At 45.7% G+C, this 15,761-nt stretch overlaps 1 protein-coding gene across 1 annotated transcript in view; it reads left to right on the forward strand.

The window, feature by feature from the left end:
• Positions 1-448: 448 nt before the first annotated feature.
• Reck (reversion inducing cysteine rich protein with kazal motifs) overlaps positions 449-15,761 on the forward strand; it is a 70,288-nt gene continuing 54,975 nt past the window's right edge. The window contains exon 1 of the mRNA XM_060378667.1: positions 449-596. Coding sequence (XP_060234650.1) covers positions 497-596 — 100 coding nt within the window. The 5' untranslated portion in view covers positions 449-496. The remainder of the gene's footprint in view (positions 597-15,761) is intronic.

Genomic DNA, 15,761 nt, shown 5'->3' on the forward strand with positions numbered 1-15,761 from the left:
TCCGCGCCCTCACAGCCCTCTGGCTTTGCGGGAAGGCCAGGTGACACACCTTCTTTAGGTGGAGGCAGCACGGGCACGAGAGACTGAAAGTCTTCAGGGGCACGCTGCAAGGGGTGCACCCCTGCGGTTCAGACCGACCTGCAGAGATCTGGGCAGGCCAGTCGCCTCTGAGCTTCGCGGGGCGGGGGATGTGCTCCGGCCTGCCGCAGAGGCGTTCCGAAGGGGTCTCCAGCTTCTGACTTCCCGGGGGAAGACCGCTGCCCGGGAGCCCGCGGCCGAAGGCGACACACAGCTGGCGCACAACAAAGAGCAGGGTCCGGGGCGCGCTGCCGCCCGGGGGAGGTTTTGGAACTTCTGAGCGGCTGGGGCGGGGCTTCGGAGCGCCGCAGCCAATCACCGGGGAGCCAGGGCGCCGGGGGCGGGGCCTGGTGCCGGCGGCGGCTGCGGCCAGGCTGGGTCCGAGCATCCCGCGGCTTCGGACCCGCCCGGCCCGGACATGGCGAGCGTCCGGGCCTCTCCGCGAGGCGCGCTGTTGCTTCTGCTGGCCGCGGCGGGGGTGGCGGAGGCGGCGGGGGGCCTGGCCCCGGGCAGCGCGGGTGAGTAGCCGCCGGGGCCACGGTTGGGGTGGTCCTGAGCGAGCGCCTCAGCGCTCCAAGATGGCGCGGGGCCGGGGGCGGGGTGCGCGTGCCCCCAGACCCGCGGCCGACGGGGCCCCTCGCGGGTCCAGGGCGTCGTGCGGGGCCGAGACCGAGGCCGCTCCCCGCCCTCGCCTTCTCTGCCCTGAAGGTCTTCCGACCCCAGGGTTGGTGACTTGGGTTCGAGGCCTTGCTCCCTCGCCTCCCAGACAGGGACCCCATGCCCTGCCCGGGTCCCTGTCAGAAATCAGGGAGGTGCCTGGGCTCCGGATGACCCTGCCTGGCGGCGGGACTGGTAGGTGCACGTCCCTTACAGCGGCCCAGCCAGTTGTCACTTGTTAATTTGACCGACTTGGCCTGGACGGCGGCGACCGTTGTCGGGCTCCACAAGCCTGCCTGTGGGTGCACTGTCGGTCTGAGACCCTAACCTGGGGCGGCCGTGCTGGAGGAGAGGGGTGTGTTCTTAGGCTGCCTTAAAGCAGTTACACCAGAGGTGGACAGGAAGCCTGACAGCTTCTGATTGTCCTTCCTGCACTTGGTCAGCTTTCAGGCTTGACATAACTTAACTTGTGCTTCCCGGAGACCTCAGGCTGATAGGTGGCATAAGACAGGAGCTCTAATCAGTTTGAATTCAGTCAACCATGTTCAGAGTAGAGACATGGGCAGGGGTGCATGTGCACAGAGGAAGGGTGACTAGAAGAAGAGAAAAACCGACTGTCTACCAATGTTAGCCATCAAAAGATGATTGGGACTTGCATGACAAAAATATGTTGCTTACAGAGTGAGGTACTTTAAAAACACTCAGTCTCCGCGGGGACTTTAAGAAAGCCTGTAATATTAAAATTAAGTTTTGGTTGTTTTGTTTTTTAAAGGTAGTCATTTGAAGAAGGGAAAGCTTGTGTCAGGGACCTGGGATTAGTTAACTAATTAACTTATTATTCAGCTTCCCTCTCTGTGTTCTAGTTAGCCCAAAGATATCGATAGCATACTAATTGTCCCCTCTTATCCCACTGTTGTAGATCCTTTAGAAAAACTTCAGCAAGTTACTTAGCCTTAATTCTTGTACATTTTAATATTCACATTCTTAAATGTAGTGTCAGCAGTTCTCAGCCTGTGGGACGTGACCCCACTGGGGGTCCAGCAGTCCTTTCACAGGGGTTGCCTGAGGCCATCAAAAACCACAGATACATTATAATGCATAACAGTAGCAAAATTAAAGTCATGAAGTAGCAACTGAAATAATTTTATGGTTGGGATCACCATAACATGGACTATATTGAAGTTCATTCGGAAGGTTGAGAACTGTTGTTCCGGATTTTACTGTGAGGGTTAACTGAGGTCTCCATGTGCAGGATTCACCAGAGCAGACACCAAAATGGCAGCTCTTGAATGTCCGGACAAGCCAGGTGGAGTGGTTTACACCCGTAATTCCTGGAAGGGTGAGGGTATTGCCACAAGACCCAGGCCAGCCTGGGTCACAGCGTGATACCCCACCTCAAATAATAAAAAAACAAAAAATGGAAAGCAGAAACGGAAAGACAAAAGAATTAAGTGTCAAAAATGAATGTGTGAATGAAGCACACGTTGCAGCCCATCCCACAAGCTCACAATGAAAGGACCAAGGGGTCCTTTGACAAACACGCTTACTTGCTGAGCACCAGAGAACAACTGCTAGAGGTTTCTTTTTGGTGATTTCAGTGTTATATAACTGAATGTGCTGAAAATAACTGAATCAATCAATACACTTTAAAACGGTGAACTTCAAAACATGTGATTTATGTCTCAATAAAACAACTGTGTGAAGAAAAAAATTGTTTACAATTTAACTTTATTAACAGTTTGATACACACTGTGCTAGGTATTTCCAGTAGCCCTTCCATCTCTAAGACATCCGTGGCTTCTGGTAGTTTGTAATTCCTCATAAAAGAGAGTCCAAGTTTGATTGTAAATTGAGCCTCATTCCTTGTACTAAATTCTGGGAAGCATATAGTGTGGGCTTCTTATGTGAAGGACGTTGGATAATATAATGGACAAAAGCTTCCACTGTGAGTCTGAAGCAGAAATTGAGAGCACAATTAATAAATTGTGTTTCAGTGAAGGCCTGGTTTGTAGTCCTGTTCAGATGGTCTCATTTCCCCTCTCATTATCCCCATCCAAGATGGTCTCCTCTGGTCCAAAGCTTTCCGGTCACTGACCCCTCCTGCAGTATCTGCCCTGACTGTCCTGTTTGGGGTGAAGGTTGGAATGCTGTGGCTTGCTCAATGGTTAGCTCATTGGATGGTGGGACGAGAGCTCAGCTGCAGGCCCAGGGTCTGTGTCTTAGGGCACCTGAGTGCTTCTGTTTCTGTTTAAGGTGTTTTGTAAAAATACAAGAGAGAAAGACGGTAATGTTAAGGACCAAGTTTGAAGGAGTTGACATTTGAGGGATTATGTAATAGCCTAGAATCCCGAAAAAGAATGTAATGAATTTTAAGTTAGAAAAAGGAAACGCCTATCTGGAGGAAAGTAATAAAAAGCAGATTTTCTTCCCACTGACTATCTTGGCCTTGATCTGGGAAGAGTCACACTAGTGACACACCAGACCTGACAGTTTATCCTGGTATACTGTCAGGAGTTTCTCTCTTGCACCCATAGGCTTAAGCATCTTTTATTATTCTTCCTTTTCACTTTTTTTTTCTCCCTAAGACAGGGTTTCTCTGTGTAGCCTTGGCCGTCCTGGATTCCCTTTGTAGACCAGGCTGGCCTAGAGCTCACAGCTATCCCCCTGCCTCTGCCTCCCTGAGTGCTGGGATCACAGGTGTGCGCCACTGTGCCTGGCTTTGCTTTTCACCATTTAACATGCCTAGAAGAAAGTAAGAAGATGTCAAGGAGACAGGTTTTATTTATTAAAAGGCACGCGAGGCTAAGCACTGCACTCAGGGTCAGCCACTTTGGACCCAGAGAAGAGCATGTCTGATTGCATGCGGGTTGATGCCCCAGGTCCCGCCTCTGAGAAAAAGGTATCGGACGGGTCTGATGCTCTTTGGGTGGATGACACCTAAATGAACATCAGTACAAAGTCCCAATTTATTTCTAATATCAGCGATCAGACCTCTACTCTTGCCTGACGCGTCTAAAATAAAAAGGGGGAACTGTAGAGAGCTGCGTAATGCCGCGCCTTAAAGATGGAGCTGGTTTCTGCCTTCCACCTTCCCGATGGTGAGTGCTCTCTGTCACGAACAATTCCACATTTGGCTAAGGCTGAGGATCTGGCTTGCTTCCATGTATGTGGACCTATCTGCATTGCCCACGTAGCACGCTGGGGTTGGCTACCCAGAGGCTATTTAAGCTGTGGGCTGGCTTTCCCCAGGGTCTGATGATTGTTCAAGGTTCCTGAATAAACTGCATTGAAAAAAAATAAAAATAAAAAATAAAATAAAAGGCACGACAGATTGGATGGAGGATTGTTGTTCAGGAAATGCTGGCTGGTTACTGGATGTCAGGCCCTGCTGTACATGCAGAGATGGTGCCTTTAGCAGCTTACTCCTAGGAGAGGAGAAATAGATAGTAAACAGATAAGATGGTAGTGGGTCTAGGGCTGGTGTGGAGAAACTAAACCACATGGTAATGGAACTGTGTGAGGGAGAGTATTTCTTTCTGCAGAGCTGCCAAGAACAGCTTCTTGGAGAAGGTGAAGTTTAGAGTGACGAGCGGAGGCAGTGAAGGTGTGGCTTGCTCAATGGTTAGCTCATTGGATAGTGGATAACTGTAGATAACTGTAACAAACTGTAGATAGTAAACCGATGAGATGGTAGCGGGTCTAGGTAGTGAGCACCAGTGAAGGTGCTCTGAGAGGCGGCTGGCGACCAGGGAGACATAAGGACCACGAAAGCCTCTGTGGTTGGACAAAGTGAGCCCAAGTGCAGGCTGGAGCTAGAAGCTGCGGAGCTTTGCTGGAACTGCTCGGTGTAAGGGGCATGTGGCTTGATCGCACTTGCTGAAACATAAAGTAAGTGAAAATAAAACTTATTATATATAAAAGAGTAAAGGGTAACTAGAAATCCATTATAGCATTCCAAGCAGAAGCTGGGTGTGGTGGCACACACCTTTAATCTCAGCACCAGGAAAGTAGACACTGGTGGATATCTGACAGTTTGAGGCCAGCCTGATCTACATAGTCCCAGGACAGCCAGGGCTACACAGAGAGACCCTTTCTCAAAAACAACACAATACAACAATAACAACAGAACCCTAGTATTTCAAACGAGATAATGGTGACTTGAGAAAGTAGCTGTGGACGTAGAAGAAAAGAGATTTAATGTATTTTGTTGATGGATTGATATGTGAAACAAGAAAGGAAAGAATTATGGGTTACTCATTGCTTTGTTTAGTTTTGCTTTTTTCTTTTATCTTAAATGGCTTGGTAAAAGTGATGCCGTTTACTAAGGTAGGAAACATGGGCAAGCTGTACTGAGGAAAGTTAGGAGGTTAGACAGGGGCAGAGTCAAAAGTGTCATTTTGGGGGATGAGGTTGTAGCTCAGTGGTAGAGCATTTAGAATGAACAAGACCTGAGTTCAGTCCGTAGCACTGGAAAAAGGGGGAGGGGCAGAGTTAGGGGAAAAAGGAAAAGTTCAGTCTTTGTATATGTTTACGATGGATATCAGGAGTAACTGACTGCCCCAAGTCTTTGTTAAGCTGCTAAATAGTGCCAGAAACTATAGCCCAAGTTACAAAGTGGTATGCAAAAATGGACAGGTTCATTATTTGTGTTGTGTTTACAGTTTAGTGGGAAATTCAGATTCTTAACATTACCATAAATCCAAGCATAGTGGCATGTGCTGGTAACACCAGCAGTAAGGAGGTAGAGCGGCGAGGGCAAGCATGTTTGAGACCAGCCTGAGCTACTTAATGACGCCCAGTCTTGAGATGAAACACACACATCACCAAGAATTATGGAATGTGGACATTGATAATAGACGGTTTAATTAGTACATATTTATTTATAGTCCAAGTCTAAAGACTGTATTTGAGGAAAAACTGATTTCATCAAGCACGTAGTATATGACATGGCAAATGCTGCAAAATTTGGAGATAACATGAAGATTGCCAAAAGTCAGACATAGTAGTACATGCCTGTAATTCCAGCACTCAGTAGGCAGGGGTAGGAGAACTGCAAGTTTGAAGCCCAGCTGGGCATATAGCAAATTCCAAGCCATACTGGCTTTCTGTGGGAGGAACCGCCTCAAAGCAAGAGGGTGGGGGTGGCACACAACAGACAACACAGGCACCTGAATTCAGACCTCTAGCGCTCACACAAAAAGTCATGCAGCAGCGTCTGTCTGTGGCTCCAGCACTGGGTTCTGGGCGTGCGTGTGAAGAAGTGGATCCCTGAAAGTCACTGATATGGTTCAGGCTCAATGAGAGACTATCTCAAAAAAAGAAGAAGAGGAGGAGGAGGAGGAGGGATGAGGGGGGAGGAGAGAGGGAAGAAGGAGAAGAAAGGGATGGCCGAGAAAGACTCCAGACATCAGTCTCTGACCCCCACCCACATGTGCATCCAGATGTGCACACAAACATATAAATGAACTTTTTGAAAAGCCAAATGTAATGGCATACACCTGAATGCTAACACTTGGAAGGTGAAGGCAGGAAGGTCAGGAATTTAAAAGTCATTCTTTTCTATATAGTGAGTTGGAGGTTAGCATGACCTATACCTGACCCTGTGTCAAAAAGATTCATATATGTATTTCTAACCAAGAAATATTCATTGGGAACTAAACTTCATACCATTAGGCCTCTTGCTTATAATGGGAGCCCTGGAGAATGAGGAAGGGAATTATCCAAGAAGCTGACAACTGGTGTCTAGAAGAATCATCGTAAGAATCCCCTTAGTTGTTTGATGATGAGTATCCGGGTTGAGGTGCTTCTGATGCCAAGGACCAGAAACAAGATAGCTGACTGAGATCAGGAGGCACTTCCGTAGCCCCTAAGTGGAAATTGCATGCACCAGGGGTGGCACATTTCAGCACTCTCTACCTTCCAGAGGGCTAAGGAAAGTGGGAAATTGCCAAGAAGCATGACTCCGTTGGGAAGTCCTTCCTGCTCGCTGCTGTCTGCACATGTCCTAATGCTTCATCTCTGCTCCTCCAGTTTTTCTGCTCCATCAGCATCCCTAGCTCCAAGCGTCTTGACCCTACCATCAGTGGCTGCTTACCTTTTGAGTGACTCCAATATACATATTTAAAAAAATCAAGCTGCTTACTAAATTGTGAGTGTGTCACTGTAATATGGCACTGGGGTGAAGTGAGAAAAGTGTCCTTCCTGTACTTCCTTTTCTGTTAAAAGGACATTATACAGGAGTGGAAGGATGGCTCAGTGGTTAAGGTCATTTGCTGTTCTCCCACAGGATCTGAATTCTGTTCTCAGTATCCACAATAAGCATCTCAAAACCTCCTGTAACTCCAGCTCCAGGGGATCTGACACCCACTTCTGGCCACATGTATATAGCATATACATACAGACATGCACATAATAAGAAATAAAAATAAGCCTTGAAAAACAGTCTGGAGGGATGGCTCAGCAGCAAAGACTGCTGGCTGCTCTTCTAGAAGTCACTCCCAGACCCATGTGGCTGCTCACCACTATCACCTGCACTCCAGTCCCAGGCGATCAGACGCCCCTTCCTGGCGTCACTGCACGAACAAGGTACACGGACATACCAGCTGAGGAAACTCCATACACGTTACACAGGAAGTTTAAAGACATTCTGTAACAGGCTATGTCAGCAGGGCTTGTTCCGCCGAGCAGTGCTTCACAAGCTTGCAGTCAGGCTCTGATACCAGAAGAACTCACGGGAAGTAACTGGAGAAGAGCCAGGGGTCCAGGGCTCCACTTCTGCCACTTTGAATTAAGCAGAAAATCAACAACCAGATTAGAGAAGAAAGGCTTACTGCGGGTCCAGGCGGCCATGCTCACCTTCCCCGCTGAAGTCTGAGGAAGGGAAGCCCAGGAGAATATATGGAAGGTCTAGACGTGGAGCAGCAGGAACTGGGCAGCTGATGAAGAGAGACGTCGCCGTCTCTAAAGACAAGGAAAGAGTTTTAGCACGGACGTTATATTGGTTAGAACCGAGTGAGGTCATTGCCATGCTGACAAGCCGATCGAAATGGAGAAACAAAGTGTGTGTGCCTGCCTGCAGGTATGTGTAGACGGATGAGGCCGTGTGTGCTTGGCATATGGTTAAGCATTTAGTTTTGGCTCTTCCTTGGCTGATAACATATATGCATAAATGCATAGACTTACATATTTTATGTCGTTTTGGGGAGACTGGAGGAGAATTTTTTAAATTTTTATTTCTTTAATTTTTTTTTATTTTTTTATTTTTTGGCAGTCTTGCTTTGTAGCCAGGCTTGTCTTCAATTCATAATGACTACCTCCCTGAGCCTCCTGGGTGTTAAGATTTCAGGCCTACAGCACAGCGCCCAGTTTTTGTTTTTGAAGACAGAAGTGTGACAGTTTGCATAACTGTGTTTATAAGTTAAAGTTAAGTTGTCATTTAAGCGTTCTTAGTGATTATCGCTTTCTTCTTCTTTTTAATCTTCATGCTCCTTTATTGAAACACGATTCCTGGCATATACAGCTCCGTATTTACTAAGCAGTCCTGTGCAAAAATTACACATTATCCATCCAGACAGATTTTGGTTACACTTTGCCTATCGATGGAGTAGTTCCATTTATAAAGTTTTATACATCGAAAAGGTTTGAATTTGACCAGGCTGTCCATTACTCCTCTCTGAAAAAGTGGCATTTTGACAACATGGCTTCTCCTTTGGCATGTTTAAATTGTGGTTATTTAAGGGACACGCGTGTGGTTTAAGGTGACACTTTTAAAATAAAATTCTCTCATAAAGATGATGAGCCCTGCCATTCAATGGGAGAGTCAGCAGAATCTGTAGGGTTTTATTTGGATTTGACATTCTCTGTTGTAACTGTATTTTTTTAATTTTTATTTTAATTTTTCTGTTTTCACTGGAACGAAAAAGATGCTCATTTTAAATGTTAATTTGTACAAGTTGCTCTGTTACAGTAAAACCTGTGTGTACACAGAGGACCTGATGCTTTTCTCTGAGAACAGGTGCTCAATATGACCTTCCAAGTTTGACCTGCATAATGACATCCTGTCAAACTTTGTCTCCCTAACTTGTTTTTTTTTTATTATTATTACTTTCGAAGTTGTCTTAAAAGACAAACTTTATCATAAAAGTTTTCACATACTAAAAATAAGTTTTTCTTTTTAAATTTTGTCTTTTTATTTTTAATTTTAGTATTGGCGCAGATTTTTCCTCTCAATAGTGTTGGGTAGATATGAATATATTTATTTACATAAATGTTTTGTTTTAATAGTTCTTTGTGATATATTTATTAGAGGACCTATTTTCTTTATCAAAGAAAACAGGAATGGCATTGCAATAACAAAACTGAATTGCAGCTTTGGGAAGGCTTCTGTGGCAAAATCCCTTTTAACTTCAAAAAGCCTGTAATTCTGGGGGGTTATTTTTAGATTACGGTGTGTATGCGCTTCCTTAGATGCTCGCCTGCCCTAACAATTGCATTTTCCTAGTGCAGCTGGGGCGTGTGCGCTCTGCTCACTTGCCTCTGGTTTGCATGTGGTCTCCAGTGGCAGCCGGGCCTGGGTGCTTCAGATTATTGGATAATTCTGCCCTAATATTCCTAGGCTACACCAATTCCTTCTCAAAATCAGCAAGCATGGGCTTTAGCAGTTCCCTTTTGGTTTTCATTAATTTTATAATCAGAGTCTCAGACTGAGCCTACAAGATGACATCTGTATCTCTTCAATAAGGTTGATCCGATGCTTTTTATTCTCATGTCAATATCAGGTTTTATTTTCAACTCTTCTCTCCTTGTCCAGTTCCATTTTATGACAGTGAGCAGAGTTTAAACTACAACAAATTAGGTGAACAAATAGGCAAATTAGAGTCAAACTCTCAAACAAACTTCTCTGGACTGGCCTGCCTTGTAGAAGGCACTGGGCACTGCGTGGTTTGGTTTGGTTTGGTTTGCTTGCTTTTTTGTTTTGTTTTGTTTTTGTCATGCCCATTTATAGCTGACTGATGACCCAGTTAATCTACTTTAATGATTCTAAAACAGATAAAGACCTCTAATTACTGCTGTAATTGCATTCAGATTTTTCATCTCCTTTGTGATGGGATATGAATTGAGTATGTGTATACATTTATTCCTTGGAAAGGATGTAGTTAAAGACTGTTTAAAAGTAGAAAAATGCGCGCTGCTGCAGTAATGCCTGCTGTTCAGAATCAGCGGGGCAGTGTGACGGGGTGGCGGCTCCCAGGCCTGCTGTGGAAACGTGCTACTACAGAGGACTGCTCGGATGAGGGAGGGGTCAGTCCTGGGGGGCTTCAGGCTGCACTCTTTCATCCTATTTGTCACAAGTACCAGAAAAGAGCTGTGGGAAAGCTAGAAGGAAATATGCCAGCATGTCAACAGAGGTTGTGGCAGGACAGTTGGAGTAGAAATTATTTTCCTTTTCATCTTTATTTTCCAAATTTTGTGGTTTCTTCTATTTATATATATACATGTATATGTGTGTGTATATATATGTGTGTGTGTGTATACATAAACATACATATATATACATACACACACATATATATGTATATGTTAGCTTTGTGTCAACACAAAAATACATCTGTCACCTCAAAAGGATAAGTGGTAGTTTATTCTGAAGCCAGTTATAAGTGGCCATAGCGCAGGAACAGATTTAGGTTACCCCAAATTCCATGTACCAATGTTGTAACAATTTGATGAAGTTTTTATAGAAAGAGAACAAAGAAGGTCATAAATCAAGGCACTTTCAAACACATTGGTGGGCACATTAAGTAGCTGGTTGAGCAAAATGGAGTAACTTCTACAGGCCTCAGGTGCTTTCTGCTGGATTTTTAACCTTTTGGTTGGTGAAAACTATGATTTTGTTAAATTAATACATTCCAAAAAGTCATTGTGTTTAGGGGGCTAAAGATAGCCCAAGATAGATTGTAATTAGGCTCTGGACCTGCAATACTCCAGCCTCTCCACTGTCATTGACATTAAACTATTGATCAGCCTTGCACAAGGTCAGTTGAAGGTGCAGTTTCTTTCTGGAAACTTCTCATTTGGGAGTTACTCAACAATAAATTTGACCTTCATTATTAAATGTAAAATGAGAGGGGGCTTCTGTATTTGTATTTTAAATAAAACTTCCAGTTTCTGTCAGAGTTTTTTTTTTCTTTTTTTCTTTTTAATTTTATTTCAGTTTATTTACTTTACATCCCAAAAGTATCCTCTCCCCTCCTGTTCTTCCAGCCCCTCCCCTCTTACCATTCCCCTCCTTCCTCTTCCTCTCTCCCTTTTCCCCCCAGTTAAAGGCAACTTCCTTCCCTCTTATCAAACCTCCACAGCACATAAGGCCATATCAGGGCTGAATATTTCCTCATCCCCTGAGGCCAGGCAAGGCAGCCCTGGCAGGGGAATGTGATCCAAAAGCAGACAACAGAGTCCATGTTAGAAACAGCTCACCCACCCACACACACACCAGGCGACCCACATGAAGACCAAGCAGCCCATCAGCCACATGTGTGCAGGGGCCTAGGTCCAGACCATGCGTGCTCCTTAGCTGATGTCTCAGTCTCTGAGAGCCCCCATGGGACTGGGTGAGTTGTCTCTGTTGGTCTTCTTGTGAGGTTCCTGTCCCCTCCAGGTCCTTCCGTCTTTCCCCCAATACTTCAACAGGACCTCCGGAGCTCTGCCCCGTGCTTAGCTGCAAGTCCCAGCATCTGTCTTGATCAGCTGCTGGCTGGAGCCTCCCAAATGACAGAAGTTAGGCTCCTGTCTCAGAGGATTGACCTCGTACAGGAGCAAATTGATACCCTATGGCAAATGGCTCAACTTGGCTGTCAATGAAAGCATGCTGGACTTTGAGTCACTAGCGTACAACATGAGAATTATCCCTGTGCTGCAAATCTGTCTAAACAATTGTCTAGCTATATTTTAGGTAATTGGACTGGAGAATTCGATACTACGATGGAGCAGCTGAGAGTGGCCATTGTCATGGTAAATTCTGTCAGAGTTTTAATTAGAGAACATTTCGTGACCCTCTTTTAAATAGACCTTTGCTTCAAGAAACTTTTTTTTTTTTTTTTTTTTTTTTTTTTTTTTTCAAAAATTCCTAGGCCTAAATCAGACTCCTGTCTGCTTGGTTGTTTTCTTTTCGTTAAGCCCATGTTTATTGGAACCATATGTTACTCTGAGTTATCTTTGGTCCAGATCAGCTGCATTTGCTGCCCTCACATGACCTTTGTGTTAGAAGGTAGAAGAAAGTGCCAGCTTCCAGAGCACAGTAGGTCAGTCATGGGGCCTTCCTTCCAGCAGGGCTGCAGAGAGCCTGCCTTTGGAGCTGTGGTGGTGTGGGGGGTGTATCACATAGCTGCTGTGATCAGATCTATGGTGTGTGTGTGTGTGTGTGTGTGTGTGTGTGTGTGTGTGACATAGCTGCTGTGTGGGGGTCTCAGAAATGCTTGGGCAGCTCCTAGAGTTAGAGGGCTGTACAGGGCCCTAATCACCCTTAGAATGCTGGGATTGCAGCCCTGCACCATCCTCAGGCTGGATCAAATCTCTAGGTCAGACACTGAGAACTCACAGAAGCTAGTCTCTCCTGAAAATGTGCTGTCCAGTAACAGCACAGACCCCGCTGTTGCTCTGTGAAGAAACTATTTAGAGTGCTGCATTTCGGCCTTCTAAATAAAATCTAAGAAGATTTCTGTCTTACTCTTTTATTCATTTCTCCTCCAATACTAATCCTGTTTTCAACATAAAAACCAGTTTTTATCTCTCCTATGTACAAGAATGGAACATTTTATGTGAATGTACAATTATGTTGTAGATTTACTGTAGGTGCACCTACTTCTAGGTTTATACATATTAGAGCCATTGTACCAAATGTAGTTGTGTCAGATGTAACACTTTCAACTCCTCGTCTCTGACTTTGCAGTTTTGGGTGGCTCCATCAGCTTAGCAATATCTTCTGTGTGAATTCCTCTGTGCTCATTTCCTCTAGTTTGGTATTTCTCAAACTGGCATTCTGAGATGCTAGTACATGTCCTGAAAAGTGTTCTGTGTGCTTGGACATCTCTGTGGTAGATCCCTCATTAGCTGATTAACAGCACGTGTTAATGTTTAAATGTCTTCCTAAAGGCCTGCAATAAAGACACCTGGCTGGGGCTGTTGAGATGGCGCGATTTGTAAGTGGTGCTGGCTGCCAAGTCCGAGGATTTGAGTTCAATCCCCAGGGCCCACATGGTAGGAGAGAAGCCACTCCCACTACTCAGATTGCCCTCTGATCTCTACACCGGTACTGTGGCCTGCAGACAGACACACACCCACGCTCCCCACACATACACCTTCACCCCCCCACACACACACCAAAAAAACAAACAACCAAAGCAAAGCAAATAAAAAAATTAATTTTAAAAAATCCCAGCACTCAAGGAGGCAGAGGCAGGAGGATCTCTGTGAGTTCAAGGCCAGCCTGATCTACAAGTTGAGTTCAGGACAGCCAAGGCTACACAGAGAAACCCTGTCTCAAAACAAGAAGAAGGAAAAGAGGAAGAGGAGGAGGAGGAGGAGGAGGAGGAGGAGGAGGAGGAGGAGGAGGAGGAGGAGGAAACAGAGGGGGAGGATAAGGAAAGAAAGCACCTGCTGCACAAGCCTGAGGACTGGCGGTCAGATCCCCACACCGCCCACATAATGTTGGCCAATTCCAGCTTCAGTAGGTGGAGGCAGGGGATCCTCAGAACAAACTGGCTAGCAAGGTTCATTGTGTCAGCAATCTGGGGGTTTTATCAATAAATAGAATGGAAGAGCAATTGTAGATGATTCTGGTATAGCCTTTCGCCTCCATACACATTGCGCCATAGCCACACGAAACCACACAAGCTCTTGCAGATATTCACACACGCACACACACACGCACGCCTGGAAAATTTAAAAGAAGCCTGTTTAAACATAAGTTCACAAAACATGTCTATATTTGCCTCCTTTCTCAGTTCCTAAAGGGGCCAGCTCAGAGCTTGACAGTTTCAGTTCAAGCCCGCAGTAAGACACATCCCAGTCCTATGATCATACCCACTCTGTTTCACATGAACAGGTCAGCTTCACCTCTGTCTTCATCTAGTTCTGTCTTTAATTCCTTTCCTAGACACTTAGAAACTGTGTTTCATAAAAGGCATTGAACTCTCCACCCACAAGGTAACTTAAAAGCAAAAGGAAGCCTGGCATCTCACCCTTCACTCTGTGTCTCTTTCCCTCGGTTTAATTTAGGCATGTTAGTCACTCAAGGGCCATCTGTCTCCCTGATCCACTTCACTCCCTTCAAGACTGAAGTCACAGAGATAAGCCATTGTCCTAAACCTGTAGGAACAGCCAAACCTCGCAGGACACAGCACTCTTCCTGTGCCTCCTGGAACAGAAGGAATCATTGTATAGGAACCAGATGGGTCCCCTCCAGCTTATGACAGCTCTAACAAATTCTTAGGACCTGTTTGTGAAAACTGAGACAGAGGTCATCCAGACCACACCTTAGCCAGGGCTGCTTAATTATATAAACCTCTTGCCCACGACTTCAGTTCCTTCTCTATTTAAAATGAAAATGACCTATCAGTACCCTAAAGACAAACTTGGGGTCCCTGGACCCATTATTTGTTTTTCAAGCACACTTGTTAGACCTCTGGTTTTTACTGTTAGTCATCTCTTTGATTGGTGTGTTAAGTAAGATAGGTAGCCAAGCCTAACCAGTTGGTGCTGCCAGAACCTGAGCATTTTGTCCCTAAAATTCTGGTTATGCTACCACAGTACTGTAATTTACCTGAAGTTAAAGAGTACAAGTCTTTGTTCACTGTAGTGTTCATATCTGCAAGCACAGTACCCCCTCTTGAGCCCATCCCCCCATTCCTCTTTCTGCTTGACCTCCAGTTGGATATACTACAATCCAATTCTGCCGTGACCACCCTGAGTCTGCGTGGACCCTGCTGGCTAAAGTGCACAACTTTACCAAGACTGCTTTCTACACATGCCAACCTTACTTCAGGTTCTCTGAGTACAGTGGAGCCTTTCCTGGCTCATGGTGGCCATAACTGGGGAATTGAAGACACTGGACAGTCAGTCACCGAAGTCCCCCTAGCCAGGAGCTTTTGAGTATGTTGTCTCATGCCCAAGAATAAGAATCATTGACAAGGATTAACCAGGGCAAACAATCGGAGCAAAGAACCACAAGAAAAAACTCCTGGGAGTGGGAAGGGCCTGCTGGGGGAGCACGGCATGCCATCCTGTTTGGGATTTTCGTGGAGTCTGTGGAGGGGGTTGGGTAATGGGTAAGCTGATCTTGTTTGAAGGCATGGGGACTATGCCATTAAGGATTCCACAGGCCCAGCCAGTAACTTACTCGGGAAGGGTCCATGTGCTGTGACAAGCTCCGGATTCCTCCCTGTGCTCTCCCTCACTGCTTAAGGAAGCTAGCTCCTGTCTCACTAGGTTGTAAGCCATGTGTGGGTAGGTGTCTGTGGAGGCCAGAAGAGGGTGTCAGATCCCCTGGAGCTACAGTTAGAGGCAGTTTTGAGCTGCCTCATGTAGGTGCTGAGAATTGAAGTTGAAACTGGAAAAGTAGCAAGCCCTCTTAACCAGTGAGCTGTGTCTCTCCAGCCCCATCTCACAGACTTTTGATCTGAGTACAGAGCCAATGTTCCCATGACCACATTTAGTAGCTCACTGGAACAACTCAGAGCTCAGGGAAGCAATATACTTCAAATTACTCTTTGCAGAGTAGCTCCAAGAAGAGTGCCTGGAGGACCGGCCAAGTAAAACTCACGGGCCCAGGTCCAGAGGAAACACAGAGCTTTATCTTCTCGGGGAATCTGTGTGTGTGTGTGTGTGTGTGTGTGTGTGTGTGTGTGTGTCTGTTGGGCTTAAAGGCATGTCCACCAGACCCAGCACAATCAATGTACATTTACATATATAAAATTTCCCTAGCGTATCAGTGAAATCGCCAGCCAGGGAAGCTTCACTGAGCTTCTGTGTCA

The sequence above is a fragment of the Meriones unguiculatus genome, chromosome 1, assembly GCF_030254825.1.
Source record: "Meriones unguiculatus strain TT.TT164.6M chromosome 1, Bangor_MerUng_6.1, whole genome shotgun sequence".
Taxonomy (NCBI): domain Eukaryota; kingdom Metazoa; phylum Chordata; class Mammalia; order Rodentia; family Muridae; genus Meriones; species Meriones unguiculatus.